This window comes from Penicillium malachiteum (genome assembly GCF_028827825.1).
Source record: "Penicillium malachiteum strain IBT 17515 chromosome Unknown utg000001l:1.0-8184562.0:1.0-8186909.0, whole genome shotgun sequence".
Lineage (NCBI taxonomy): Eukaryota > Fungi > Ascomycota > Eurotiomycetes > Eurotiales > Aspergillaceae > Penicillium > Penicillium malachiteum.
The window spans coordinates 4220149-4247489 of NW_026643094.1; the positions used below are offsets into that span (position 1 = coordinate 4220149).

Here is a 27341-nt window from a genome sequence, read left to right on the forward strand (position 1 = left end):
GAGCGTCACTACCAATGGTGCCTTTGTCGTCTACCACTGTAAATTAGCTCGTAGTGAAATGGGTACAAGGTTCGGTTGTCACTATAGTGTATCATCTCATATTGGTGGTACATAGTATTTCTAGATGATCAATAACGCTACGAACATTTGAACTAAGCTCTGATCATTCAAAAACTACTTCGAGATATCATAAAAGGGATGAAACTGGAACCAAGGTGACTTATTGTCTCGTATGATCCTTGACTTCACCTCATTCCACGTTGAAGGGTCCATGAACAGATAACACTCCAGCAGATGTAAAAGGTAGTCCAAAGTCTCATCGCCAAGTTGAGTATCCGGTGCTCTCAGAATGGAGAGATCGGGGTCAATAGTATGATGTCCTGGACTTTGAGCTCTCGATAGAAGATGGTACACTTTTCCAAAGAAACCATCTCCACTCGGTTCAGAAGTAGTAGGTATATGAGATGTATGACTGGTAGACGAGCCCTTATGTTCCGACTTGATCCCCTCCCATTGTGCCCACGTAACACAAGTCCAGTAAATAATCGGTCGTTCAGATTGGGGCCGATGCAATCCTAGGATAGATGCCATGCGTATAACAGAAGCAATCACAATGGACCGCTGATTAAAATGGGGACACGCAAGAAGAAGCAAGAGTGCTTGGAGCGTCGACAAGCTAGGTGAAGAGATGAGATCATCAACAGCCAAACATTGATAAATCGAATCAGTAAGATCATGAACGAGAGTGAGATCCATTTCAGGAATAGACATCGCTGAAATAAGACATATAGAGCGGACAAGAAGCGGAGATGCAAATGGCCTGCATTGGAGATCTGAAATTGTGACTAGTGGCCATATTGGGGCGATTATATGGAAATACCTAGACAGTAGTGAGTTCAAGAGTCCGATATACACTCACATATGTGACTTACCGGTCCAATAGTTTGGCTGTCGAGTCGTATAGTGTAGAATGAACATCGACCATATACTTCTTTCCACTGCCAGTGGTTTCCGGGTCCTCAAAGGATAACCTTATACGGCTATCTGGTATATCTGCCGGTGGCCGTGTACAGGATAAGCCCCGGCGGATACACGAGTCACATGGCGTGTCTCCTTCGCATCTGGGAACCGTCAGTGTCAGGTTTAACATGCGATAAGAATAGCAGAATGTCAAATTGGCGAGTTAGATTACTCACTCACCTTTTCTTCGCGGCCTTACATTGATAACAGGCCGTTGATGCTGCCGCCCTAAGTCTCTTGGAAGGAGGATTGCTAGCCATGCTGGAATCACTTCTGTGGAATTGATTTCTGGTTTTCAGATTTCGAGCACGCCTGGCAAACAAAGAATTTTAATTGAGTGAGCCTTTCTCCAGTGAATATATGATGACCGAGGCAGACAGGGACTCCTGAACAGTACTCGATACCTATGGCCTCCAGGGCTCGAGGTCCCACCTCCTTACATAATCCCATGCTCGTTTTCTGGGGTAAAGAGTCATTCAGACTTACATCTAGCATCATTGTAGTTTTCTTATCTCTTGGCAATTGAATCTCTTCGCATTGGGATGGGTAACAAGGACATATGTGACTCCTGTGCACAGTAGCTCTTCCCTCTCTTTCTCATTCTTCGGAATCAACCTACTAACCATCTCCAGGCTTCGCGTAAAATGCCAATGGAAATACACAGACTTTACTCTCCGTTGCCATCGATGCACGGAATATGGTCTGGACTGCCTTTTTGCCGGGACTTCCTGGACATCCAGCTCCATGAATACCTTCCAAGGCTTAGCCTCAGAAACAAGTTTCCATAATATTTACTGGGGACCATCATCAAATGCTGGCGGGCATCCAATGGATTTACACTCTTCCGAAGCACCTCTCTCTCATCCAGACATGCTTTCAGGCCAGGGCTCAACTGTGACCACCAGCTCACGTGGCTCCGCTATACGCACAGATAAACCCAAACTGGGTACCGAGCCATCTCAGACTAGCCTCGACATTACACCCATAGTGCGTACCCATCTGTTTTCAGTATTTTTCGATGCTATCCAGCCCGCATGGCCCATCGTAACGAAAGAAAGCCTCATTCGTTATCCATGCACCACTCTATTGGAAGCTGCAATTCTCGGCGTAGCAGCCCGTCATCATACAGCTATTGTCTCTTGGCGTGATCTAGCCTATCTTCAAACAGTCATTGATACGGAACTGCGCAGTCTTTTTAATTTACAAGATGACCGCGAGCACTCAACTCAAACTTTACAGGCTTTGCTTCTTCTTTCCCTTCGAGTAGAGCTATGTGCGAAAAGTCACCATGATCTCCAGCGTCTGCTGTTTCGGATCTCTTTTGCATGTCAAATTGCCCAAGATTTGAGCTTTCATTTACCTCCTACAGAGTCGTCAGCGGATGACACAGAAGATATCAATCTTCGACGAACACTATGGGCGGCGTGCATCTTTGTGGACACTCATAGTTCAGCAATTCTGGGTCAAGAAATGGTCATCAGTATGAGTCGCAGTCAAAGTCTATCTCTGTTACAGACTACTGCCGGGCTGACAGAAACGCACCCATCATCAGATTTCATCCTTCAACGTCGGTTTTTCTTCACTGCTGTCGACTTAATGATATGCCTTCGCTCCGTTTTATCGACAGGCTACTCTATCCTTCCAAAAGCAGGACCTCAAATACATGGTGAGGTAACAGAGCTGCTTAAAGAAATTGAATTGCACCAGAAATACCTCGACATGAACAACTCACAGTACACCGATCACGAATGGCAATGTCTCCAAATGATTCACTCGAACACGCATCTTCTATTTATCCTCAGTCTTCGATCCAGAGCTCCTGCAGATGAAAGGCTTCAGCAAATAGCTAGTGGTCAACTACTCTCCGTCATAATCCAAGCATGCCAAACGCTCGAATGGTCAACTGCTGAGCTTATTCAATCAGTCCCAGGTCAACTACTTGTCACATTGTACAGTACCTCACGCGCTTTAATGGTTATCGTCGATGTACTACGGGACTCCGAGTCCAAAGCAGCTTTATCAGATTCTACATTACGACGTCTTCAGAACGCAGTTGAGAATGCGAGAGAATTTATGAGTTTTTTATCGATAGATAAGACGTGGGGACAGAAGTGGACGCAGGCTCATACTTTGAAGGCGATTTTTACGAGACTGGGTCAGGATCAGACTGAGAGTCATCGGTCATCAGATGTATCAACGCATCGGTCTCAATATTCTACCGTTGAGATGGAATCAAAGTCCTCGGTACAGATGGAGCTCAGCAACAGAAATCACATGAATGCTGCAAATATTGAGATTCGTTTCGAGAATCATCCTCTAAATGAAAATTTTTGGAATGGGCTTGGAGATTCCATGGATTTGAGTAATGTTATTCTCAATCCGGCAGAGTGGGAGAGGTTCTTTGAACAATACGATCAGGAGATGTATGGACCAAAGTGATGAGTGAATTTCGAGAATCAATATTCTCTTCTTACCTTTCCTCTCTGAGATCCCCCGCCTCTCTCGTATGGTCTGTGGGGCATGAGAACACCTGGATCAATCGATTTCTGGCGCTTTTGATCCGGCGCACCCGACACTACTGTATAATCTGTTATTAGTGTTGTTGTCGGCTGGCCGCCGGCGAACCGCAAAACACGCCAAGTGGGTCCAATCTATGTCTATACGAGCCAATTTGGGGAGTATAAAACATTATCAGTACCGGTTTTTAAAAGCTCCCCCTATACTAGAGAGGTGTCAATTGAGTGCAGCGAATCCATATTAGCTTCTCAAGATTTATCATATCATCACTCGGAACCCACGCATCACTAACAAGATGACGAATCCAGCGATAGAAACGATCTTACGAGAAGCAGTTTCCAGTGGCATGTTCCTAGGCCTGAGCTTCATAGCAGTTGACAAGAATGGTAAGCAGCAAACCCCCTCCCGCTCATCTCAGATGTACTATAACTCGGAGAGAAATGACCGGCTTAACAACTAACTTATGCCCAGGAAAGGAAATCTACTCTGGCTCACATGGACGACGAACCTTCGATTCCGATGAACCGATGACCCTCGCAACCCCCGGCTGGCTAGCCTCTATGACCAAGCTGATGACTGCTGTTGCGGTGTTGCACACTGTTCAAAGAGGCCTGGTCACGCTCGATGAAGACGTCGCTACTATTCTACCCGAGCTTCGCGAGAAGGAGATATTGATCTCGTACAATGCAGAAACTAATGATGCCAAGTTTGAGGCTGTGAAAGGAGAGATCACATTGCGGTATGAAGAATACTCAGGTTAGCATGTGCAAGTCTGCTAACACAACCACAGACGCCTGTTAACTCATTCCTCCGGCTTCGTATATCACTTCTTATCACCTGAGCTCCAAGCATGGGCTATTCAAAATAACCGTACAGTATTGACTATGACCGGTGACTTTGTTCGTGAACCCCTACTGAAGACGCCAGCAAGATCTAACAATAATAGACAAATGATTGGGATCGTCCGATGACCTTCCACCCAGGAACAGACTGGGGTTACGGTGAGGGTCTAGACTGGGCAGCAAAAGTCGTCGAAAAGGTAAGCGGACAGTCACTAGGCGAGTACCTACAAGAACATGTTTGGACACCATTGGAAATGATAGGAGCTACCTTCCACCCGGAGAAACGCGACTCATATCCCATGTTGGAAATGGGTAAGCGGGAAAATGGACCGAGCAGCAAGCTCACCCGCGCTGATGGGCTAGTCTGGAAGTATCCGGTTCCATCCGTGAATGAGGCAGGTGGTGCTGGATTATTTTCTAGCGCGGAGGATTATATCAAGCTCTTGGCTGCTCTACTTCGCAACGATGGCGTACCGCTCGAGAAGGAGTTCCTTGAGGAGCTTGTGAAGCCACAGTTAAACGAAGCGGGGAGAAATGCCTTGAAAAGAGAGCGTGATCACTGGGTTTTTCCTGAAATACCGAAGGACGTTTCGGTTGATTATGCACTCGGTGGAATTGTTACCACTGGAGATGTGCCTGGGGGACGACCTCAGGGAGCTGTGGCTTGGGATGGATTCAGCAATTCGAATTGGGTATGTTTAGATCTTTGACAAACTATTCGGTTTGACATGTGCTAACTTTATTATAGCTCCTGGATCGTAAGACGGGGATTGCATTTGTGTTGGTCACGCAGATATTGCCAGAAGATCCTGCTTCAAAGGAACTTTGGAGTAAATTAGAAAATGCAGTCTATGCTTCTCTTTGAGAATAGAAATGAGACAAGAGCGATAGCTACTCCAATTAAGACTATGGGAATTTTCAAGTTGAAGACAACGTAGTGTACTAGTAGATGGGCTTATGGAAGGAATCAATGATCCAAGGTGCGTCTCGGAAGGCACATGTGTGAGACTTGACGTATCAACAAGACTCTAAGCAATTCAACTGAATTGAGAAATTACAAGGGCTCTTCAAATATACTATTTGATGATCATTTTCAACCCTCTTTTCACTATCCAGCATATATGCCCAGGTGGTGGTAAAGGCTCTTCGCCGACCAGCCGACTTCAGTGTGCATTCATCTACTTTTACGTTTACAAGACATTTCAAAGACCTTGCTGTGGCATGATACGTGTCTGACTCGACTTCTCAACTTGAACTTTCATCCTAAGTTCTACATTTCCCCGCACTAAGGGCGAGATCTGTCCGGGGCGCCGACATTCGTAATGCCTTTCCCCAAACTTTCCCCGGATTCTGGCGGCTGGCCGCCGATGTGCCGCAAAGTGGGGGTTTGATGATATACCCATATATATGCAACAATAACTCTCTTGATGAGATGGATATCTAATTGGCACTCGAATTAGCCTACAGTTCTCATTTCATCCCAGTTTGAAACCATGGAGTCAACACCAGCCCCGAGTCCCATGTCCTCGAATCCACCACGTGGAAGTGTGGTACGGGTTATATTCACATCTCTAGCTGTTATGATGGGAGCATTTACTTTCGGGATGGAATCAGGAACCATTGCTGGGTTCCAAGCCATGGAATCGTTGGTAACCTAACCTCATTGGTCTCAATATCAACTGACATTCTCAGATGGCTCAAGGATTTCGGATACTATGATGAGACTCTCCAAGAATGGAATATCCGCACGAATATCCAGCTTGCGGTTGGTGCCATGTCCCTCGTTGGCGCTGTTCTTGGATCTGTTATATCAGGACCTATTGGAACAAACCTTGGTCGAAGACCAGGATTAATCGCCATTGCGGCAACAGCTATTATCGGCGTGATTCTTCAGGTCGTGCACGCCAGTCTTGCTCTTATGCTTATTGGGAGATTATTTCAGGGAGGTAAGTAGCTCCTTCTTTTCATTTGAGACAACATCTGCTCATTACCTATTCTATCTCATTCCAGCTGCCATTGGCTTCGCATCGAACTTCGTCCCGGTATACCAGTCTGAAGTTGCGCCGACGAAATATCGTGGGATTTTGGTATCACTTTATCAACTTGGTGTTAATATCGGTGGTGTGATTGGTACTTGTATCAATCAGGGAACACATAATATGAAAACGCGCTGGGCATACCGTATTCCTCTACTCGCTTCACTTTTCTTCCCGGTTATCCTTATCCTTGTCACATTCGTCTTACCGGAGTCTCCTCGTAAGCTATACTTGCCTCGAATAATATGAAATTATGCTGATCAAGTAAAACAGGCTGGTTACTCTCCGTTGATCGAATTGACGATGCACGTACCTCCCTCCGACGACTCCGAGGGGACAAATATCCCGAATATCAAATTGAGCAGGATATCAAAGATATCGCCGAGCATATTGCTATAGAACACCAACTGGAGAAGAGTAGTTCCTACTCAGACCTATTCAAGGGAGCCGATCGTCGTCGAACAATGATTGTTTGTATGGTATTGCTATTCCAGATTCTATCCGGAATCACCTTCGTCAATTCGTACGGGACATATTTCTTCGAAGCATCTGGGATTGAAAATGCATTCCTGATTACCATCGTTGGAGCGTTATGCCAACTTGCTGGTTTGTTATTTCTGTACCCTAGCTTAAGCCTTATGGGTCGACGAACCATTCTTCTCTGTGGAGCTGTGGCTGAGGTCGTATGCTGGTTTATTGTGGCAATAGTTGCCGTCGCTGCGCCTGGGGCTCCGGAAGCAGCTACATGTCTAGTTGCTTTTATCTGTCTATTCAGTTTTTTCTTCACCTGGTCTTGGGGTGCTGTTGGGTGGATTGTTGCATCTGAGATGTGCTCTAACAACTTGAGATCTAAGGCTCAGTCTCTGGGTACAGTGATTAACTGGACTATGAGCTTGGTTGTTGCGGCTATCTCACCTTACTTGGTCAATACATCTGCTGCAAACTTAGGTGGCAAGGTAGGTGTATCGTGACTCATAATTGCGCCAATGATATTTGTTCCTGCTAGAAACTAACAGGTCTGTCTTGATAGGTCGGCTTCATCTGGGGCTCTCTCACACTGGTCGGCCTGATTTGGACATACTTCTACCTCCCTGAAACTGATAGACGATCTCTTGAAGATCTGGACGAGATTTTTATGCAGGTATGAGAAATTCACCCCGGCGGTGCTTTGCCGAGGTTCATGCTGATTTCTGAAGAATGTCGATGCACGAAAGTTCGGGTCCTACCACCTCAGCAAGACCCTGAATGACTCAAATTGCAAGGAAGGCATACAAGTCGTGCATGAGGAGAATCACATATAACTCGCTGTACGTCTAGTGAAAACTTGGAACGTTGTCTGCCACCTGGGAGCCATGCAATGTATATTGCCAGCGCTGTGTTACACCTCGATCTCTCAGCCGAGAACCTTCAAGTTGGAAGCGCCCTATCAACTACATACATATGTGATGCACGGCCTGTGAGTAACAAATGTATGTACAAGGAGTAGGAGGCGGCATTGGGCATGTATTAAGGAGTCGACGGGTGCAGCCGCAATCCTGAAGAGCGGTCTGTGCTCATTATGCATAAATGTATAAGGACATGCAACGAGTTCATGGTCATGAGAACCTGTTCTAACAGCTTAGCCTGTGCCGAGTAAGCGAGCCTATACGTCTGATCTCATAATTATGGCGTTTCTTCCAAGATTACATCTTCTATGTGTAACAAGTGTTGATGGAACACGTGTAGAATGAGGAATGTTTCTTGTCGAATATGTCCTTCCACGCATGAACACTGCCCGACTCCGACTGCATGAGTGCTCATTGTCCAACTTGACTCGGGATGGTCGCCGCATGACTCATGAGTGTATATTGGATGCCTAAATTTTGCAGTACTACGCACGCTTGGACTTGGCGGAAGTGGCTTGCAGTTGGTGATGTAGGCGGAAGATCATATCTAGAGCCATCAAGGCACCTATGAAGCATTGAATCAGTCGGGATCCCAGATAACGAGATATATGTATACGTACCCAAAGCAACATATGGAGCGTATAGATACGTGATCTGTGTTTTCTCAGCAGTGGAGCGGTCTTCCCAACTCCACACATCCACCAAACACGTCAACGAGGTAATAAAAGCTTGGACACCGAAGATAAGGAGGTGAACTGGAACGAGAGGATGATCTATCACAAATCCCCGCGTTAGTAAAAATGAAGCAGGAACGCAAATCCCGAGAGTTCATCCATCTGCAAGGATAGGTATAAACCCCTGAAGTTTTGATATCAAATGATAACGGAAAAACAGTGTTGTGTTACCTCGGAGTAATCCTCCAATGGCCCAAATACTCAGAGGAACATGGTAGAAGAGTTCCATCCAGATAAAAGTTGTAAACCAGACTGGCGCGGGCTCCTCAAATAACTTATCCCTGTATGTGGAGATGTAGAAATCGCGCAGCTGCTGCGAGAGCTCGGTGCGGAGCCATGAAGGTTGTAAAGGGGCGGTATCTATTAAAAAGATGATAGGTATATGGATAATAAAGAAGACAAGGTAGACATAGTCTCGGCGGAGCATTTTGGCGAGAGGTGCATTAGCATTAATTAGTACGGAGTACGGAGTACGAGGATGAGGTCTATAGGCTAATAGCTCCCGATCGAAGCTCCCGAGATCAGAATTTCACGTGCCAGATCATGTGATAAGCGGGGCTTCCCTTATCAAAAGTTCCCAGATCGGCGGATTTAACTACCGCGAATTTGATCATAATTGCTTTTTCTTACCAAAATTAAGCTTGTGGAGATCTTGGTCCACTAATCTACTTCAATATCATTTCAGGGGAAGTTTTGAGAAAAAAAGGAATTTCCTTTTGGTTCAAGGTGGGTATAGCCGGCCCGGTCCATGGCACACCTTTGTGGAAATTTGGGGGAAAAGATCCACTTCAAAGGGGGAAAAAACAAAATCCCCCCTCAAAAACGAGTCGAATTTCTTTGACATGTGGTACTACGTTAGGTATCAGACAATGATTCAGGTTCCTATCAGGTACCTTGTGCGATATCGGGAGAAAAAAGAGACGTATCAACTACAGGAGTACGCCAGATACCATCAGGATGAGCTAGGATGGTCTCACACCCACCCATACTCCGTACAGGGTTATTACATCAGAAGTCAATCAGGTACCGAGACCATGTACAATTATCGGGATTCAGTGGCACAAAGCTCCTTTACTCCTCCCGTGCGACGTGTACGTTAAACCAAATCTGCGGGATTTCCAGACCGCATGTTCGCCATATCCAATGGATCTTTCCATCGAACCCTGTTCTCTGTTCTCTTTGTTCTTTTCCTGACGTGTCTTAAAGTTTATTTAATTCTATTTTTTTTTATTTGCCTTTTTCTCCTATGGACTACCTTGTTGGGATACTCTAGGCTACTCTTGATATCGGGCATACGGAATACCTTGATCTGCTACGGGAAAACAATACTAGCCTTTTTTCCACATTGCTATTACATTTATTGATTAGGTTCTTAATTCTTTTTTTGGTCTGATTTTCGGATATGCCTCTGTTTTGGGGCCAAATTCAACTTGCAACCAATCCTATGCCTGCACTGATCACGGTAGATAATGCAATTGCCATGCAGGCTGCATTGGCCTTATCAGCAACTTTGGAGAACAAAAAAAAGATACAGGAATACTCCGTCGAATCCAAGCGCGTAAAAATCTAAATAGATTAATATAAATTAATCAAAATAAAATAATAAAATAAAATAAGCCGAACCGAGGCAAACCCTGCATCTAATCCTTTCTTTTTCCTCCTTTATTATGTTTAATTTATGTATCATCTTGTAGCGGTGAAATCGGGCTCCGGGGAACTCAAGAGCTCAATCTTGAAACTCATCGTCATCATAGAAAATTCCATTTTAGAGCCCCAGTTTCAACAAGCATTATAGTTCGGAACTCACCGGGATAAGGGTGGTCTATGTATTCCGTGTTCTAATAAGTGGTTTAGGTACTGACCGCTCATCTGGCGAACAGGACACAGACCACTCCGTCCCCCGATGAGGCCACCGTTAGCGTTGAAGCTATCATCTATTAAGGGTATATAACTGGGACCCGAGCCTTTTTTCGAGGATTAAGTTAGTTTTGCTTTTTTCCTTCTTATCAATCAGTAACTCAATTATATTTCAAGTTCCCCATTGAACTTCATCTATTTTGTTGTTAACTGGCACACTCAAAGTGCTTCAAACTATACATTTCTACTATACATCCCTCCCACTCTTGAAGATGCCATCTTCCGCTCCTCTCGTCCGAACCAAGGCCAATGGTCCTAATGGCCATAAACCCGAAATCCCCATCAGCTATGATATTAACATACCTTACGTTGATGTCGAAAAACAATCCAAGATCAACACTCCATACCCAGAATATCTCCCCACCTGGGATCCAATCTGGTTCGACCCACTGCCCGAATTCGAATACGTGGATCCAGCCCTCCGCGTAAAGGACAAAAGCAAGCCCAACCTCCTCACACCTAATGTGAAAGTCCACGATATCCAACCCGCGATCGGAAGCGTAATTGAAGGAATACAACTCAACACACTAAACAATGCGCAAAAGGATGAGCTCGCCCTCTTAATCTCTGAGCGCAAGGTCCTCGCTTTCCCGGATCAAGATCTCATCGATGCCGGTCCCGCTGAACAGGAATCCTTCATGCGCTATTTCGGTAAACCGAATTACCAACCCGTCTCGGGAAGTGTTCGGAATCACCCCGCCTTTCATGTTATTCACCGTGATGGAAACCGTGAGGAGATTATGCGCTTCCTCGAAGCTCGTACCACTACAACTTTGTGGCACCAGGATGTCAGTTATGAGATCCAGCCACCGGGATACGTGATGTTGGGATTGCTACAAGGTCCTGAAGTCGGCGGTGATACTGTCTTTGCGGCGACGGATATGGCGTATAAGCGTCTTTCGCCGACTTTGCGCGCGTTCCTGGATACCTTGAAGACGGTGCACTCATCTGCAAAGATGATTCATCATACTCGATTGACTGGGGGATTGGTGCGTAAGGATCCTGTTGATACGGTGCATCCGCTTGTGCGGGTTCATCCTGTTACTGGGGAGAAGTGCTTGTTTGTCAATGCGGAGTTTATTACCAAGGTTCAAGGAATGAAGGAACCTGAGACGAAGTGGATGTTGGATTTCCTTATGAATCATATCGTTACGGGTCACGATTTCCAGGCTAGAGTGCGCTGGCAACCGAGGACTATTGTCATGTTTGATAACAGGGCTACTACTCGTGAGTTTTCTGCTTTTCACCCTTCTATTGGATTATTTTGCTAATTGATGTGGTACAGACTCCGCCATTGTAGATTATCTGGATGAGGAATATGGTGCTAAGGCTCGTCATATTTTCCGTTTGATTGCGTTGGGCGAGAAGCCTATCCCCGTTTATGACGAGTTTGATGAGTAAAGAGACCTGAGACTATGACAATCATGATAGACTGTGCTTTGGTTGAGTTTCAATCTTTATTGCTTTTTGGCGGGCGTTATCTTGATTATTCTTTTAGACTGCATTTGTTTTTTTTTGTTTCGGGTAATCTTAATGCCTCTTTCAGAAAAGAATATGATTATTGATTTACCTCGTTCTACTGGTGCTTTACATGCATATGTGTTTTACTCAAGTGCTGGTGAAAGATTGTAATCTCATAACATTGAATCATTTTATGGCAATAATTATCATTCGAAGATGTTCTCATTATGATCAAAGGACAAAACGTAGATTTTCACATTCATAAACCTCCGAACGCCACCTAGAGTTACAATCATCGCTAACGACGATCCTTCCACGTTGAGACAAGAATGCAGTAAAAATAAGAAAATGGAGTCTAGCGTAGAAGATCCGAAATGCGTCGTCGAAGATCCAGGCATCCTTCCATAACTTCGGGAGTGTGGGATTGCTGCTGCAGGGAGAGCAAAGTCTCAGAAATGCGATTAGCAACAACGTCCGATCCAAACACCATTCCGCCGAGTCGCATAGTCTCATCGAACCAAGAATTCAACAGATAGAGCAGATCAATTGAGGGATACCGGAGATTGGGACCTTGGAATGGAGCCTCGTCAGTGTAGCAGATGGCTTCCAGCACAGCATAGATCGACTCATGTGCGACGCCCAGATCCAAAAACAGATCGACAACCCAGTGAGATGGGGCAATGTGGCGCTGATGCTCAATCCAATAGCGTTCCAGCATGGGGACCAGTTCGCGAACCGGAAATACCGTCTCTGACATCCGGAGCCGACTGCCAAGGCTGCGAACTTTCTCGACGATGGCTTCGAAGGGTTGTGGGGACCCCCGGGCCGATGTGGTAGCATGAACATCCTGGATCAAGTTGTGCCAAGTGGCCTTGATATCGGCTGCGTTCCGGTGATCGGCCAGGAAAAAGATCTGCAGGCAGATGTCATAGTAACTAGCCGAGTCGGCGTATTGGTTGTAGAGCTAATTTTTAGTCAGTAAAAAAGACCATGCAGGGGTGTGAGTGGATGAAAGGGGGTGGGGGCCTAGCAGCTGCAGGCTGCAGGTTGCGGAAACTGGCCGAACTCACAGTGCTAATATCCATAATCGGTCCGTCCACATCCCGCAGAACTTCGCCCTTGCGTTCCGATGTGATCCGATCATCATCCTTTAGTCGCTGCAAAAGGTCGTCCTGAATGTTGGCCACGTCGATCAGGGTCGAGATCTCCTGAATAAGGCGCTGTCGAGATTGACGTCCCACATCCGGTGTGATTGTTGAGGCGTTAGTCCGGGCTCGGCCAAGATACTCAATTCGCCCGCTGAGAGGGAGCGTAAATGCACTCTGTGCTAGCTGAAATTGAACCTTAGCGGCTTCAAAGAACCGCTGGGACTGTGCATAGTAGCGCCACAACAGATCGGCATGAGCAATGTCATATGTAGATTTCTTTTCGAGATATGTAACCACGAATACAGACTGGGTCTGCAAAAGACGCTCGCTCCAGCCTTGTTCCAGGTACCAGTCGTAAAGGCTAGTCAAGAAGACTTCATCTTTAGAGTCGGAGATAACAGCATAAGCCTCATTTTGGCGCTTAGCAATCTGGGTCATTTGTCCATCAATGAAGCCAGGGTCTGTGGCAGCCAGAGTGTCAACAGCAATAATGACCTTAAAAACGAGATCGTAGCATTGCTTGCGGAAGTAGTAATGAACTTTTCGTGGGTCCTGTACATTTGTGAGCGGGTGCGCGAGGTAATATTCTAGGGGGAGAGTTGATACTTGTTCAGAACGCTCCTCCATCCAGGAAAGGGCAAAATTGGCCTTGTCAGAACGAGCAGCAACTGTGTGGGCCAGTTGAATTGCACCTAATAAGATTGTCAGCATGAAAGGATAATGTAAAAAAGGGGGAAGGAGACATACCCGCAAAGAACTGGTTGGCAATGTAGTTGTCCACTGCTGAGACCAGGTAATCCATAGGCAAATTATCAGCCACTTGTGTGAACAAGTTCAAGCTCTCATTGAGGAGATTTCGACCCAATTCAGTGTTGGCACCAGCCTCGGTAGCCCGCTTGAGAAGCTCCTGAGCCTTGAAGACGACCACATCCTCTGCGCTGCAGAAGCTACCGCATCGGCGTCGCAAAGCATCGGCCACAGTCTCAACGTTGGAGCCCTTGGCGATGTTGCGGTTCACAATACTCTTAACGAGCTCCTTAGCGATTTCGTTACCCTTGTTGGTGCTGAATAGCTCCTCGAAAGTAAGCCTCAAGAACTTGTGCTTCGACTCTTCAGGCAGAGTAGCCACGATCTCATCGACTCGCTCATCGAAAAGTACCAAGACAAAAGAAATTCCTTCGATAGTGTGCGACACCAACTGCACGATAGAGTGCAAGGCACGGTGCTCACCCTGAAGGGCAATTTCTTCATGCTTGGTGGAAACTCGGGCCAGAGCCTCGGGTCCACTCAGTCCCTCGATGAAACTCTTGTTTGTCTTGAAGAAGTTCTGGAGGGAGGAGAGATCATGTTGAATGGACTGCAGCTTGGCAGTGCCTACAGAAGCAGTGACTGTAACCGCGCCATTGGCACCCTTGCCCACCTTCGCGATCTCCTTCTTCCAGATTGACCGCAGCAGGCGGGAAATGTACAACGAAATACCAGCATGGCGGGGTGAAGGTTCAACCAGATCGATGGGAGGAGTGGTGGCGTCAGCGACAGCATTATCATTCAATGCAGGGCGACCACCATACTCGATGAAGACTTTACGGGCAAACTCCAACACATCAGGATCATTGATCTGGGTAAGTCGTTGGTCTGAAGAGATCTCAACACCTTGTCCACAAGCCACCGCAAGGGCAGTAGCAAGGGCTTCAGAACGGCCATAGGTGCGAATAAAGTTTTTAGCCTCGCCATCCAGGCCTTCTTCGCTATTGCCTCCGCCACGGGGCAGTGAAGCAAAAATGTCTACCAGGCGTCGACGGCGAATGACATGAATACCAGTATTCGTGAGGACAGCAATCTCAGCTGCCGGATGATCGAATTGGATAGCCAGCTCGTTACCAAAGCCCGGGGATGATGGTGGGGGTGGGGAGCAGAGACCAATGTCCTCCGCTCGGCCGCCCAGACTCATCCAGATGGCAGTCTCTCCGGCCTTTCCTGTGAGGACATTCTCTTGGGATCTGGCAACCCGACCAGAATCCGGGGAGGAGATGAAGAGCGTATCCGCCTTCTGGGTAGCATCTTTGCAAGTGAAACAGAAGAAGTAGCCAGGCGGGAATCGCGCCGCTAATCGGGTAGGTGCTAAGGTCTGGATTGGTGACTTGACTGCACCATTCTGGAATCCACGTAACCCAAAATCACTGATATTGTCGACAGGTGGGGTCTTAACATGCTGAGCTTGCATGCTTGTAGGCGCATTGACCTCAAGCATCGCGGGAGACCAACTGAATGAACTAGTCGCACTGAGATAGATACGGTAGCCCGTAGCAGTTGTCGCAACAAGGTGATAGCGAGATGCTTCCGCTGCGGGGACGGGGCTAATAGCGACGATCTTCACCTTAGGATTCAGAGTTTCGTTAGATGCAATGACATGTCCGATATTCGAGTAAATATCCAAAGCCGGCTTGGTGATCGCCAGGGACAAGGTGCCATCGGGCTTCAAATGGAACACTCGAATAGTCGAAATGGATGACAGGGTGTACAAAAGTTTCCGGCTGTCATCAAATACCATCTGTTCCACATGCTCCATGGCTCTTTGAGTAAGATTTGTCAGACTGAGAGAAGGTCTGAATGCTGCTAATCGAGAACTAGTGTGGTTGATTTTTGCGCAACGACCCTGGAACCAACGCTCTTCCTGTTGGTAGGTCAATTCATACACATCGTTGTCCGATGAGCCACCAAAGAAAATGCGGCCAGTTGCGTCCGAGGAAGCAAAAACGTCAATGTCCAACCCTCTGATTGAAACTGCCATCCCAGTCTGATACAATGTAACCTGTCGGCTGCCTGTTGGTAGATTATCAACACCCATACCTAACAAGATAACCTCTGCGGTAGTCGAGACCACTAATAGGTGAGTGATCGCGGGCAAAAACACTCCTGCGCGCGGCTTCACCAGCTTCACGGAGTGGATACTGTTTGGCTGGTCTTCGAATCCCACCAATTGAGGGTTTGAGTGTGTAAAATCCCACAAGTAGAGCGCGTTGTCAATGGCCACCCACGCGTGGTTCAATTCGGCGAACAATCCCATGCTTGTTGAGACCTGAGCACGATTGTACTGGTCGAAGATCTGATCGGGAATATTGTACATCTTGACTTTTTGGAACGGCGCCCATGACGAAGTCATTGGGATGTCATATTCAGATGAGAATCCCTCTATACACAATTTGATTAGCATCACCGCTACTTCCATTTTCCAAAATAAGCGCAACAAATTTGGGAACACATACGGGACAGATAACTATCCAGATCCGGGTATCGTGATTCTTGGATCAAGGTCTCATTGATGGTACGCGCCGCTCGTTCTTCCGTACTCAAGTTCTGGTTTGGTGGTGTCGCGGTCGGAGGAAGCTTGGGAGGGAGATTCCGAGGTGGTGAGCGGGCATATTGCGCTTGTTGCGCTTGTTGCTGTCGAGGAGGGGATTTGAAGTCATTTCGTGGCACAGCTGGCGTTTGCAGGTAAGCTCCCGGTAGGGGTTTCTGCGGTGTTGCTGGAGGAAGGTTGGTTGGAAGAATCGGGTACGACATTGCGCTTAGCTGGGGAGGCGAGAGGAACAGCCGCTCCCCGCTGAAATATCTGAGCAAGCTGTGATAAAAGTCCAAGAGGCGATAATTTCCCCGGCGAAGAAGTTCGGTGGGAGAGGAAGTAGATGGGAGAATTGGAGACAGCTCTGGAGGTTTCAAGGTTCTTTTGAGGCGGAAGTCAACAATTCCCTACGGTGCACTGTGCACGGACCATTTATGAACTTCCGCCTTTTCCCAGCTTAATGCTTCACTTACAATTGTAACTATCTCCCTTTCCATAATTCAATTATTAAGGCTCCTTTTCAATCTTGAATTTCTTTTCTCATTCACTATGTTTCGAGCTTTGCGATTAATTCCATCCGCTCCATTGCGCCAGGTGCGATGGAATTCCACTGCAACCACACCTCCATTAATGGCAACAATGCGAGCTGATTTGAAGACAGCCATGCGCGCCAAGGACACTGCTCGGTATGGTTTTTTTTCTTTGTCTTTGATGAAGTTTTAGATGGTCGTTTTACTGAATAACTTTAGTCTGAATGTGCTCCGTGCTTTGATCTCAGAGACCAACAACGCTGCAAAGACCTCCTCCCCAATTGAGACCGATATCCAACTCTTGTCGCTCATTCGGAAACGTGCTGCTGCTGCCACCGATGCTGCCGAGCAATTTGCGGCTGCGAATCGGGCAGACCTGAAGGCTAAGGAAGATGAACAAATTACCATTTTGGAAGAATACGCCAGTCATGTCAAAATGCTTTCCAATGAGGAGCTGGAAGCTATTGTTGCGCAGCAGATTGCTAGCATCAAGGAAGCTGGTGGTAAGATGGATTTTGGACAAATTCTCAAGGCCATCTTTTCTCAAGGTGGTCCATTGGATGGAAAGCCAGCAGACCGGAAGCAGGTTGCATCAATGGTAAAGCAGGCTCTTGCATGAGCGGTCCTCAGGATGTGTGTACAGGAAATGTATGAATAGAAGTGTATCATAATCAAAACATAAACAACTTTCGTCTCTACTCAAACATTTGGGAGTTATAAATTGATGACTGTAAATATCAAAATCATGATGGTACTAAATATATCAAGAGAAGAAGAAGGCCATCCCACCGAGAGAAGTCATAAATACACCCAACCACCACCACCGATCTGGATTCATGATCTCCTCTTGAATGACAACGTTAAAGTTAGGAGCAGAAATTGAAGATAGATCTCGCTTATTGTGAGACTCGGTTGGGTTTGGGTTCAAGGTGTTTGTTGGAAGCATTTTCGGGGGTTTGTAGACCAAGTACATAGGGTGCATAATCTGACCATCAGCCTGAGTAAGGTCAAGTCTTTGGACACCATGGTATGCATTGAGAGAGACGGAGAATCCCTATGAATTCACGTCAGTCAATTTACAGAAAAGATGAAACTACTAATCCATCCTCATCTCTTACCTTGAAATGCTCTGTGGTATTGTATCGGGTATAACTGCCTGTTCCTCGTTTGCAGGGCTCTGATAGCAATTGTCGGCCGTCAACAGCGATTGGAGTCAATGTGATAGTTCCATCAGTACCGACGACATAAGATCCATGCTGCCATTGCATGATCCCGGAAGGACAGGATGGATCGGTTGCTGTAGTAGATCGTGTTAGCTTTCCAAGACTTGAATATATAGTTCGCAGGGTCCACATCGGCAAGCTTACGGTTAGCTAGCGCACGGTACAAAGCCTCTTCATAGTGTCCATCTGCATCGAACGAGTAAGAAATGCCAGTCAAGTTCGGCTCGAGGAGCTTGTCATTGAGCGGATCGTAAAATCCCTATTCCGGGTTAGAGATAGCTCTGCTTGGGGAGAATCAAAGTCACATACTGGACCGGTCACTACTTCCCGAGACTTAGTAGTCCATGTACCAACCAAATCGTCCACGCTGGCAGCCACAACGGCCACAAAAAGACCCCAAATCCAAATCATGATGGCTTGTCCAAAAGGAAAAAAATTCTGATCCAGAGGGAAAATAACCCTGGGTAACTTGATCCCTTCATTCAGGTGGGGACCAAACAAGGCAGCATGCCGGTGCCCACTCTTATCATTATCGGTTGGAATGGAACTTCATCCTTACAACTTTCCCGCGGGGAGACCCATTGACACCATGATGGCCTTCCAGACAGCAAAGCGCGATTTGCGCAAACGTATGCGCGCAACTTTGAAGAATATGGCTGCTCCAGTGATCAGCCAACAATGTTAGCTCGGTCCTATATAGTATTGTTCAGGTGCTTTTGAGCTCCCAAGCAAATGACTAACTCTCAGTAGCCGGAGTTGCAACCACTAAATTCCTCTCGTTGCCCGAATACCAAAACGCGAAAAGTATAGCTGTATACTTGTCAATGCCGACCGGAGAATTATCTACTCGAAGCATCGTACAAGATGCTTTTGAGCGCGGCAAAAATGTCTATATTCCGTACATCCATACAGTCGAGAAGGTGTCGGTCATGGATATGCTTGCGCTCGAATCTATGACGGAGTTCGAGTCGCTCCAGCCTGATAACTGGGGAATCCCTTCATTACAGCCTACACAAGTGCCAGGTCGTCGCAACGGTCTGACAGATAATGGATTAGATCTGATCGTGATGCCTGGCATGGCATTCGATCAGGAATTCCGGCGACTCGGACATGGTAAAGGATATTATGACCATTTTCTAACGCGATATTCAGAACAGAGCAAGAAGATGCCATTCCTTGGTAAAAACAGACCCCCCCAATCCCTTTGTTTTCCTTTATCCGAAATAACTAAACTCCGTTGCTAGTGGCCTTGTCGCTCCAGGAGCAGATGGTCGAGGAGGTTCCGGTAATGGCGCATGACTGGCTGATCGATGCGCTCGTGGTGGGTGATGGGCGGTATCTCAACCGCCTGGAATGAGACGAAAAAGAGGACAGATTAAACGGCTTGGATAAGGGAGACATTGTCACCCTTGAGGAGGATCTGGCCTGTGGCAGGTATTAGCAAGACCATCTTCATCTATTTCTCGGAATCAATTGAAATCTTACCCAGCGGCCTGCGCTTTTCCGACTCTGTCTGTGTAGCTTGACGGACCTCCACTGCATCGTCGATAACCAAGTTCATGAATTCATCGAAACCCTGTTATATACACACGTTAGACGGCGGGGACCAAGTTGATTCGCATGTTCATGTCTCTTACCCGAATCTTTCCCTCAATTCGGAAAGCAAGCTGCTCGTAAAGCCAGATCGAGACCGTACTGCGCTTCTGCAGCAGGCTGAAAATGAAGTGAATAGGCGCCAACAATGTCTTGCGGCCAGCCATGATGAATGTGTAGAGTTGATGGTTGATAAGGCGTGTGTAGCAACGAAAGGGAAGTCAAGCTCTGCGTCCCGTGATTTCACTGGTAATACCATTACGCAGGTCACGGGCACCAACATCCCACCTTCTCCTTCCCACTTCAAGGATCGCGACACCATCCTCTTATCTTTTTACCTCTCCCATACCCTCTTTAAGTTGAATTTTTTTGTCGTTTCTTTCCTATTTTCTCGGGGTCTGTATTGCTACTGAAATTTTGCAATTTACAATCCCCGAAATGGCCAGCAAGGATAGTGGGCCATTTGCCCCGGTCCTGGCGGCCGTCGCGACAATGCAAGGGAATGTGCCTAGGTCCGAGAAGACTCAAGCCCACGAATTCCTCGAGAAATTCCAGAAATCGGTATCACCTGAACCCTTTTAAACCTTATCTCGAAAAGGAAAAGTAAAGAAAAAGTTAGCTAACACGTTTTTTTACAAAGATTGAGGCATGGACAACAACCCATGCACTTTTACAATCTCCCGACGTACCAGTTGAAGCCAAATTATTCGCGGCAACTACCTTGAAGGGAAAGGTATGTTCCATACCCGATTATGATCATGGTTCTTTCATGCAAGAGATGCGCAATGCTGACTCGATTAGATCATCTTTGACTTGGATCAACTCAACCCCGAATCGGTTTTAGCCCTCCGAGATTCCGTTCTTAACCTACTTGTGGCCTTTGCCTCCGGCCCACGACCCATCCAGACTCAGTTATGTGTGTGTTTAGCAAGTCTGGCGATTCAGATGACCGCATGGAAAGACGTTTTGGCGGTTGTTGGAGCCGCATTGGGCAGCAGTGCGGGGGATTGCGTTCTGGAATTTTTGAAGATTCTCCCCGAGGAAGTCACAGAAGGTCGCAAAATTAACCTCAGCGAAGATGATCTGATTTCGAGAACAAAGGAGCTGCTGGAAGACAATGCGGAGCAGGTTATGCAACTCATGATTCAGTATGCTCAATCTTCACCGTCCGCCGCCACCAATCCACGCCTTCTGGATTGCATTACCTCATGGCTTCGCGAAATTCCCGCCTCCAAGGTTGTCGAGTCGCCTTTGATGGACGTTATTTTGAAGGCATTGGACAACGAGGTGTCATTTGATGCCGGTGTGGACTGCATGTGTACTCTTTACCGGGATACTAAGGACGTTGATGAATCTCTCTCTGTCATCCAGGCGCTTTATCCACGATTGATGGCCCTTCGACCTAAGATTGCCGAAACTGCCGAAGCCGAAGATTTGGATGCGTTCAAGGGTATCACAAGAATGTTCGCAGAGGCTGGTGAGGCTTGGGCGGTTCTTATCGCGCGACTGCCAGTGGAGTTCCGGGGCCTAGTCGAGGCCGTCCTTGAGTGCTGTGCTCGCGACTGGGAGCGGGACGCTATTTCCCAGACCTTTATCTTCTGGTACGAATTGAAGCAGTACATCACCATCGAACGATACACAGATGCTCGCATCAACTTCCAAGATATTTTCTCGCAGCTCGTGGATATCATGGTCAAGCATCTGGAATTCCCCAGTCCCGAGGAAGGCGAGACAGATCTCTTTGGTGGTGATCGTGAGCAGGAGGAAAAGTTCCGACAGTTCCGACACGCCATGGGCGATGTCTTGAAGGACTGCTGTGCTGTTGTGGGCGTGACTGAATGTCTAGGCAAGATCTACCACTTGATCCAACAATGGGTGGGCAAGTACGCAGCGCAGGCCAGCAACGAGCACGTTCCGCATTGGCAGGAGTTAGAAGCTCCTCTCTTCGGACTTCGTGCCATGGGCCGTATGGTTGATCCTGAGGAAAGCACCGTACTGGGTCAATTGATCAGTCTGATTGTACAGATCCCGGACCAAGAGAAGGTTCGATTCCAGGCCATCATGGCTCTCGCACGCTACACCGAGTGGACTGCGCTTCACCCCGAAACTCTCGAGGCACAACTCAACTATGTGATTTCTGCTTTCCAACATCCCTCACCGGAGGTCATCCAGGCGGCCGCTCTTGCGTTCAAGTTCCTTGGAACAGATTGCCAGAAGCTTCTGGGTGGTCACATCGACCATCTGCATTCCTTCTTCCTGACCGTGCTTGACAAGTTGAAGCCTACTAGCCAGGAGGAGGTGGCTGAGGGTGTCGCCGCTGTCGTCTCTGTGCAACCCATGGAGAAGATTTACGATTCCTTCAAGATGTTCTGCGACCCAATCATGCAACGAATTATGAACCTTGCCAACAATGCCCAAGACGAAGAAGGCCAACGGGCGGTTGCCGATCACCTGCAACTTATCACAATCTTTGTGCAAGTAGTCTGTCCCATTGTTCCCCCGGGCCAGGAAAACCCTGCTGTCAAGTACTGCGGCGAAATCCTGCCCATCATGACCACAATTGTTATGAACTTTACGTCTTCTACACCCATTCTAGAGCGCGTGTGCCGATGCTGGCGCTACATGATTATTTCTTACCGGACCGCTATGATTCCTCTTCTCCCCACTCTCGCCCAAAGCATTGCGAATGGATTCGAGGCTTCCCGGGAAGGATGTTTCCTGTGGGCAACGGATGCTGTCGTCCGAGAGTTTTCCGACGGTGCCGAATTCGTGGACCAGGCCACTAGCGATGCCGTTTTCCAGTTCTACGAACAGCAAGCTCTGGCGTTCCTCCGGATACTGAATGATCTGCCCCCTGAGAATCTCCCCGATGGTAAGTTCACCTTCCAAGTCACTTGTATTCGTTACTTTGGGGGGATTTTTGTTTTCTAACTTTGCATAGTTATCGAGGATTTCTTCCGATTGTCTTCTGACGCCGTCCGCTACTACCCTAAGAAGTGCATAACCTCATCACTGGCTATCCCAATCTTTTCTGCGGCACTTAGCTCTCTCACACTCCAACAAGTCGATCCTCTTATCGCCACACTTCACTACTACCGCGATCTATTCAGTTTTGCATTTGATAAGCCCGTTGTCTCCGAATTTACCAGCCCCGAGGGCGAACCCTACACCAATCCTCTAGAAGTCCGTGAGGCTGTTAAGGCTCTTTTGGGCTCCCAGGGACAGCTGCTTTCTCAACGAGTGTTGACCGGAATGATGTTCACATTCCCCGGTGACTGTTTCCCTGATGCCTCAGGGGTCATGATGACACTCTTTGAATTGCTGCCCCATGAGACCGGAGCCTGGCTGCAGAATACCCTGCAGATGCTGCCCGCGGGATCCATGAAACCGGGCGAGGCCGAGCGACTTCTGAAGGGAATTGCCGATAAGGTGCAATCTGGCGAAACCCGGAAGATTCGTGTTCTCCTCCAAGGTATGTCTTCCTTTTGCTCCTTTCTTTGTTCTCAATCTTATTAATATGTGCAGATTTCACCAATTCCTACCGCCGTCGCAATGTTGCACCCCGTGATGGCCTCGGACGGTTGGAGGCGACACGCTTCCGATTCAGCGGATAAAGAATTTATTTTTTCATGTATACAATTTTCTTTCTTCTCTTCCATGTTTTCTGAGGGCGACTTGCGTCCGGAGACAAAAAAGAATCCCCCTCGAGCATTTGCACAACAGGTGTTGGTCCGTTCTTCTTTATGCGATATGTGTCATGTGTGGTATGGTAAGATGGCAAACGAAAACAGGTCGTGCTTGTGATGATTTATGATCTACCGGTCCAAACCGGTCGCCAGATCTATTCAGCTCTGGCATTTGGATAGTGATAGGATCCTTGGGGGGTTAATACGAGCCGGGATATACCAGTTATGCTCGATGACGACCAGGTAAAAGGTTAGACAAGTATGTTTGTTTTTGCATTCTTGCAATGAGTTCATTTTCCTTATGTAGCCTGGGATAGAGTACTTAGAAATCCGTTTCTGCACACGCAACCTAGAATCTTGTCAAGTAGAACCTATTCAATAAGCACATGGTCTCTGTGTATCAGTCAACTGGTTTAGATCGCAAGTGCCGCAGTGGTGTTTGACTTAAATTATAGTGGCGCCCCCTGGGGCCGCCCCCAACTCTTAGCACCATTAGCTCCAACATTAGCTTGAATTAGCGTTAGAAAAAAAAGTTGGAAACTCCGAGGTTAGCCTTGACTCTGATCCTCTTGATCTTTTTAAACTCATTGGTCCCTGCTTCGTACCTGAATCTGCAATTTTCCAGGCACAAGATCTTTATATACGAAAATCATGCACCATGGCAGCCGGGCCATTAACAACAACATTCACCCCTTCATCAGGATGTGTCACCAGTCAAATGAGCACTCTGATCTACTATGGTAGTTCGGAAGCTGAATTCGGTTCCCTCCTTTCTTACCATTGGGATACAACGGCGTGTTTTCCGGAGAGCTGGAGTCCAGCCAGTTATTTCTCACCTGGCTTGGATTGTCCAAAAGGCTACACAACCGACCCTGCCCAAGTGCAGACTGTTATCCAAGGAAATGTTACTGAAACTCATGCGACATGCTGCCCGAGGTTAGTTATCAACCCAGACTACCCTAAATTCCCTTGGCAAACCTGAAACCCCGCGATTCTAACAAAACTTCTCTCCTTAGTGGATGGGAACTCAATACGAACGGACTATTAAACTATTATCTAGCCACACAACCATGCATTTCAACAGAAACCGGCACAAACACAATAAACTCTACCGAATTTGCAGCCTACGCTGTAACAATGTACTGGCAAGCCAGTGATCTCCCCGCCTCAACAATCGCAACAACTACAGACTTGGACTCAACCATCAGTCCCACCGCATCTTCCACAACACCAACAAATACATCTTCTTCCTCGAATTCTTCAAATAGTCACTCATCAGGACTATCAGATGGTGCCAAAGCTGGTATCGGAGTAGGTGTCTCCGTCGGTGCGATCGCTATCCTCGCTGCAATTTGGGCAATATTCTTCCGACGACGCTCAAAGTCAGATTCCGACATGAACGCGACTTCCACGGCGGAACTTCCGAATGATCAGGCGCCTATGGATGCTTATAATGATTATCCTAATGCGGAGTTACCTGGTAATCCTCAACATGCTGAATTGGCATCGAATCAGCCTGCGCCGGTAGAACTTCCGGCTGAGACGGTCATGGTTGAGACGAAGTCAAGTACTGGGAGTAACGCAGAATGATTCCAAGGTTACCTATATAATAATTCATGTAACTAGTTGTAAATATTGTTGGTGATATAACCTTGAAGTATTGTCTTATTTGAATTACCGATAAGGAATCTGAATAGCACGATGGATTTTATGCCAGGATTATGAATATGAATCGATTGATGCCGGGCATACGCATATTATCATTCAAGCACTTGAGGTAAGGTTATATTCAAGTTCGCAGTATCCAGCTAGATTCATTCAATGTTCTTGAAAGCACTCTTTAACTTCTATTCAATGACCATTTGTATATACATTGTTTTTGAGAGACGCCAACGACTTGGACCGATTCACCATCTCATCAACCATCAGCTGACTGGCACCCATGTACTTTAATGGATCACACAATGCTGCCAGTCTCTCCGGTGTGAAGATGCTACTCAAAATGGGGGAATTCTGCAAGGCTTCCAGAAGGGACTTGTCCTGCTCAATAGCTGATTTGCAAGCTTCATAGACCTCATCGTGTGCCTTTTGTCGTCCAATGTGAGGCGCGAGAGCCATCATAACTGCTTCGCCCACAATCAGACCCCTGGTAGAATGTAAATTACGTTCCATCGAATCTGTTTTCACGACCAGTCCACTCAAGGCAAAATTAGTTTGGTGAAGGGCGCCAACAGCAGTGACAAATGAATCAGGCACGGCCACCCACTCTAGATGCCACGGCCCAGAAGCACGTTCGAAATCAGTAATCATAGCATCTAGGCCCAGAGAGGCATTTGCTCGCAGCATCTTAGAAGCCGCTAAGATCACCTCGCTCGAGATTGGGTTACGCTTCTGTGGCATAGTTGATGAAGCTCCGCGATGAGGTACAAATGGTTCGGATACCTCGTCGAATTCGTTGGAAGACATGATCATAAGATCCATTGCGATTTTACCCAGCGTACCACCAACAAGGGCTAGGTAATTCGTGACTTCCGCCACATTGTCTCGTGCCACATGCCATGTTATCGGAGGGTTCTGTAGGCCGAGTTCCGTTGCAAGCTGTTCGCGGACTCGTAGACCTGCATCATCTGATCCCAAAGAAGCAATAGTACCGGCGGCCCCTCCAAACTGCACGAGCAAACATCTTTGTTTGATTTCTTCGATGCGCTCCAGGTGTCGGAGGATGCTTGACAAGTATACGGCGCATTTGTAGCCAAAGGTACAGGGGAGAGCATGTTGCAGATGCGTGCGACCTGCCATTGGACTGAGGGTTTGTAAGCGTGTCGTTCCCTCAAAGAAGAACCTATATTAAGAATCAACGTACATATCTCTGTGTGTCTTGGCCAACTCTGTAAGAACACTCTTGAGTGTGTGAAGTTCTCTTTCCACCAGTACGAGTCCACGCTTTATTTGAAGCATGGACGCATCGTCCATGATATCCTGTGTTGTCGCTCCCCAATGGATATACATTGATGTCTCGTTCGATGTTCGCTCAACGAGTTGACAAACAAGAGGAAGAACAGGATATCCCACAACATCTGTTTCGCGTGCTAGGCGTTCATAGCTGGAGAAAGATCCTTTGTAAGCACATGACAATGATGTAAAAGCCGTCATCATCGAGAAAAGTACATACTCAAGTTCAATGTTGGCGAATATATCGGTGATCACATCGCCGGCGTTCGGGAGGAATAACACCGGTTTTTGACTGAGCGCGTGCTAGTGCAGCCTCTACTTCAATCAAACATGTCACGTACGCATCATCAGTGAAGATGTCGCGGATTTCCTGTGTTCCAAACAGGTTCCGGAAGATGCGAGAATCAAGAGCAGAGACAGCCATGGTGGGAAAACGTGAACCTTGTTGAATGAGATAAATCTTGCTTTATTCTTTGATCTCTTCGGGGGTAAATTCACTTTAAATGATATATGAGCTTCTGGGCTTTCTCGTGCGAAGTCAACAAGCTCCGAGGCATAGTAGGGTGGAATCATCGGAATAAGCGCTTATCCCGAAGACTTGGTGGAATAGACTCGGGCTATGTCCGGTTTAGTGTCAGCAGACTTATTCTCGTATGTTGAACGATAATGCATCGGATACTGTTAGAGAGGAAATAATTGATTTCAAATTCCATGTTCAAGTGAGCCTCCGGGTTGTGAGCACTGAAAACAGCTCTAGAGGCTAAAGCCTAAGAGCGGCGCATTGCGGGTATTTCTACTCGGCTCTATCAACTAGGGAACACATTCATTCGATCAATGCACTCTCGAATAAGTTCAATTCCGCCTTGGAACTATCTTGTGACTTATTTAAAATGAGTCTTTCTCGAAATAATAATCAGGTAACTTGAATTGTATAATGATATCTGAGATTTGCAA

The 27341-nt window shown here is 47.0% G+C and overlaps 14 protein-coding genes across 14 annotated transcripts; 8 read left to right on the forward strand and 6 right to left on the reverse strand.

The window, feature by feature from the left end:
- Positions 1-757: 757 nt before the first annotated feature.
- On the reverse strand, positions 758-1280 carry N7483_001600 (Zn(II)2Cys6 transcription factor domain-containing protein; the record flags this gene model as incomplete). Its single annotated transcript, XM_057085037.1, has 3 exons — positions 758-773; positions 933-1121; positions 1201-1280. 3 exons carry the CDS (start codon positions 1278-1280, stop codon positions 758-760), a joined length of 285 nt encoding a protein of 94 aa, XP_056951186.1.
- A 610-nt stretch (positions 1281-1890) lies between these two features.
- N7483_001601 (fungal specific transcription factor domain-containing protein) lies at positions 1891-3459 on the forward strand (the record flags this gene model as incomplete). Its single annotated transcript, XM_057085038.1, has 1 exon — positions 1891-3459. One exon carries the CDS (start codon positions 1891-1893, stop codon positions 3457-3459), a length of 1569 nt encoding a protein of 522 aa, XP_056951187.1.
- A 373-nt stretch (positions 3460-3832) lies between these two features.
- N7483_001602 (serine hydrolase domain-containing protein) lies at positions 3833-5244 on the forward strand (the record flags this gene model as incomplete). The annotated part of the gene is made up of 5 exons (XM_057085039.1): positions 3833-3923; positions 4009-4276; positions 4328-4436; positions 4484-5071; positions 5128-5244. 5 exons carry the CDS (start codon positions 3833-3835, stop codon positions 5242-5244), a joined length of 1173 nt encoding a protein of 390 aa, XP_056951188.1.
- A 628-nt stretch (positions 5245-5872) lies between these two features.
- On the forward strand, positions 5873-7716 carry N7483_001603 (sugar porter family MFS transporter; the record flags this gene model as incomplete). Its single annotated transcript, XM_057085040.1, has 6 exons — positions 5873-6024; positions 6072-6325; positions 6390-6635; positions 6689-7371; positions 7446-7556; positions 7612-7716. 6 exons carry the CDS (start codon positions 5873-5875, stop codon positions 7714-7716), a joined length of 1551 nt encoding a protein of 516 aa, XP_056951189.1.
- A 569-nt stretch (positions 7717-8285) lies between these two features.
- Positions 8286-8961, reverse strand: N7483_001604 (EXPERA domain-containing protein; the record flags this gene model as incomplete). Its single annotated transcript, XM_057085041.1, has 3 exons — positions 8286-8365; positions 8421-8573; positions 8706-8961. 3 exons carry the CDS (start codon positions 8959-8961, stop codon positions 8286-8288), a joined length of 489 nt encoding a protein of 162 aa, XP_056951190.1.
- A 1702-nt stretch (positions 8962-10663) lies between these two features.
- Positions 10664-11852, forward strand: N7483_001605 (TauD/TfdA dioxygenase family protein; the record flags this gene model as incomplete). The annotated part of the gene is made up of 2 exons (XM_057085042.1): positions 10664-11678; positions 11737-11852. The coding sequence occupies 2 exons, from the start codon at positions 10664-10666 to the stop codon at positions 11850-11852; spliced, it is 1131 nt and encodes a 376-aa protein (XP_056951191.1).
- A 415-nt stretch (positions 11853-12267) lies between these two features.
- On the reverse strand, positions 12268-16624 carry N7483_001606 (putative non-repetitive nucleoporin; the record flags this gene model as incomplete). The annotated part of the gene is made up of 4 exons (XM_057085043.1): positions 12268-12876; positions 12983-13752; positions 13808-16252; positions 16327-16624. The coding sequence occupies 4 exons, from the start codon at positions 16622-16624 to the stop codon at positions 12268-12270; spliced, it is 4122 nt and encodes a 1373-aa protein (XP_056951192.1).
- A 328-nt stretch (positions 16625-16952) lies between these two features.
- On the forward strand, positions 16953-17552 carry N7483_001607 (uncharacterized protein; the record flags this gene model as incomplete). The annotated part of the gene is made up of 2 exons (XM_057085044.1): positions 16953-17089; positions 17153-17552. 2 exons carry the CDS (start codon positions 16953-16955, stop codon positions 17550-17552), a joined length of 537 nt encoding a protein of 178 aa, XP_056951193.1.
- Positions 17553-17696: 144 nt separating this feature from the next.
- Positions 17697-18567, reverse strand: N7483_001608 (uncharacterized protein; the record flags this gene model as incomplete). Its single annotated transcript, XM_057085045.1, has 4 exons — positions 17697-17987; positions 18052-18230; positions 18301-18415; positions 18466-18567. 4 exons carry the CDS (start codon positions 18565-18567, stop codon positions 17697-17699), a joined length of 687 nt encoding a protein of 228 aa, XP_056951194.1.
- Positions 18568-18748: 181 nt separating this feature from the next.
- On the forward strand, positions 18749-19513 carry N7483_001609 (5-formyltetrahydrofolate cyclo-ligase; the record flags this gene model as incomplete). Its single annotated transcript, XM_057085046.1, has 3 exons — positions 18749-18836; positions 18907-19335; positions 19401-19513. 3 exons carry the CDS (start codon positions 18749-18751, stop codon positions 19511-19513), a joined length of 630 nt encoding a protein of 209 aa, XP_056951195.1.
- Positions 19514-19531: 18 nt separating this feature from the next.
- N7483_001610 (small nuclear ribonucleoprotein E) lies at positions 19532-19916 on the reverse strand (the record flags this gene model as incomplete). The annotated part of the gene is made up of 3 exons (XM_057085047.1): positions 19532-19581; positions 19642-19732; positions 19794-19916. 3 exons carry the CDS (start codon positions 19914-19916, stop codon positions 19532-19534), a joined length of 264 nt encoding a protein of 87 aa, XP_056951196.1.
- A 271-nt stretch (positions 19917-20187) lies between these two features.
- Positions 20188-23363, forward strand: N7483_001611 (mRNA transport regulator MTR10; the record flags this gene model as incomplete). The annotated part of the gene is made up of 5 exons (XM_057085048.1): positions 20188-20310; positions 20390-20482; positions 20551-22621; positions 22691-23221; positions 23275-23363. 5 exons carry the CDS (start codon positions 20188-20190, stop codon positions 23361-23363), a joined length of 2907 nt encoding a protein of 968 aa, XP_056951197.1.
- A 730-nt stretch (positions 23364-24093) lies between these two features.
- Positions 24094-25025, forward strand: N7483_001612 (uncharacterized protein; the record flags this gene model as incomplete). Its single annotated transcript, XM_057085049.1, has 2 exons — positions 24094-24371; positions 24452-25025. The coding sequence occupies 2 exons, from the start codon at positions 24094-24096 to the stop codon at positions 25023-25025; spliced, it is 852 nt and encodes a 283-aa protein (XP_056951198.1).
- A 261-nt stretch (positions 25026-25286) lies between these two features.
- On the reverse strand, positions 25287-26811 carry N7483_001613 (class-II fumarase/aspartase family protein; the record flags this gene model as incomplete). Its single annotated transcript, XM_057085050.1, has 2 exons — positions 25287-26277; positions 26729-26811. The coding sequence occupies 2 exons, from the start codon at positions 26809-26811 to the stop codon at positions 25287-25289; spliced, it is 1074 nt and encodes a 357-aa protein (XP_056951199.1).
- Between the last annotated feature and the right edge of the window lie 530 nt (positions 26812-27341).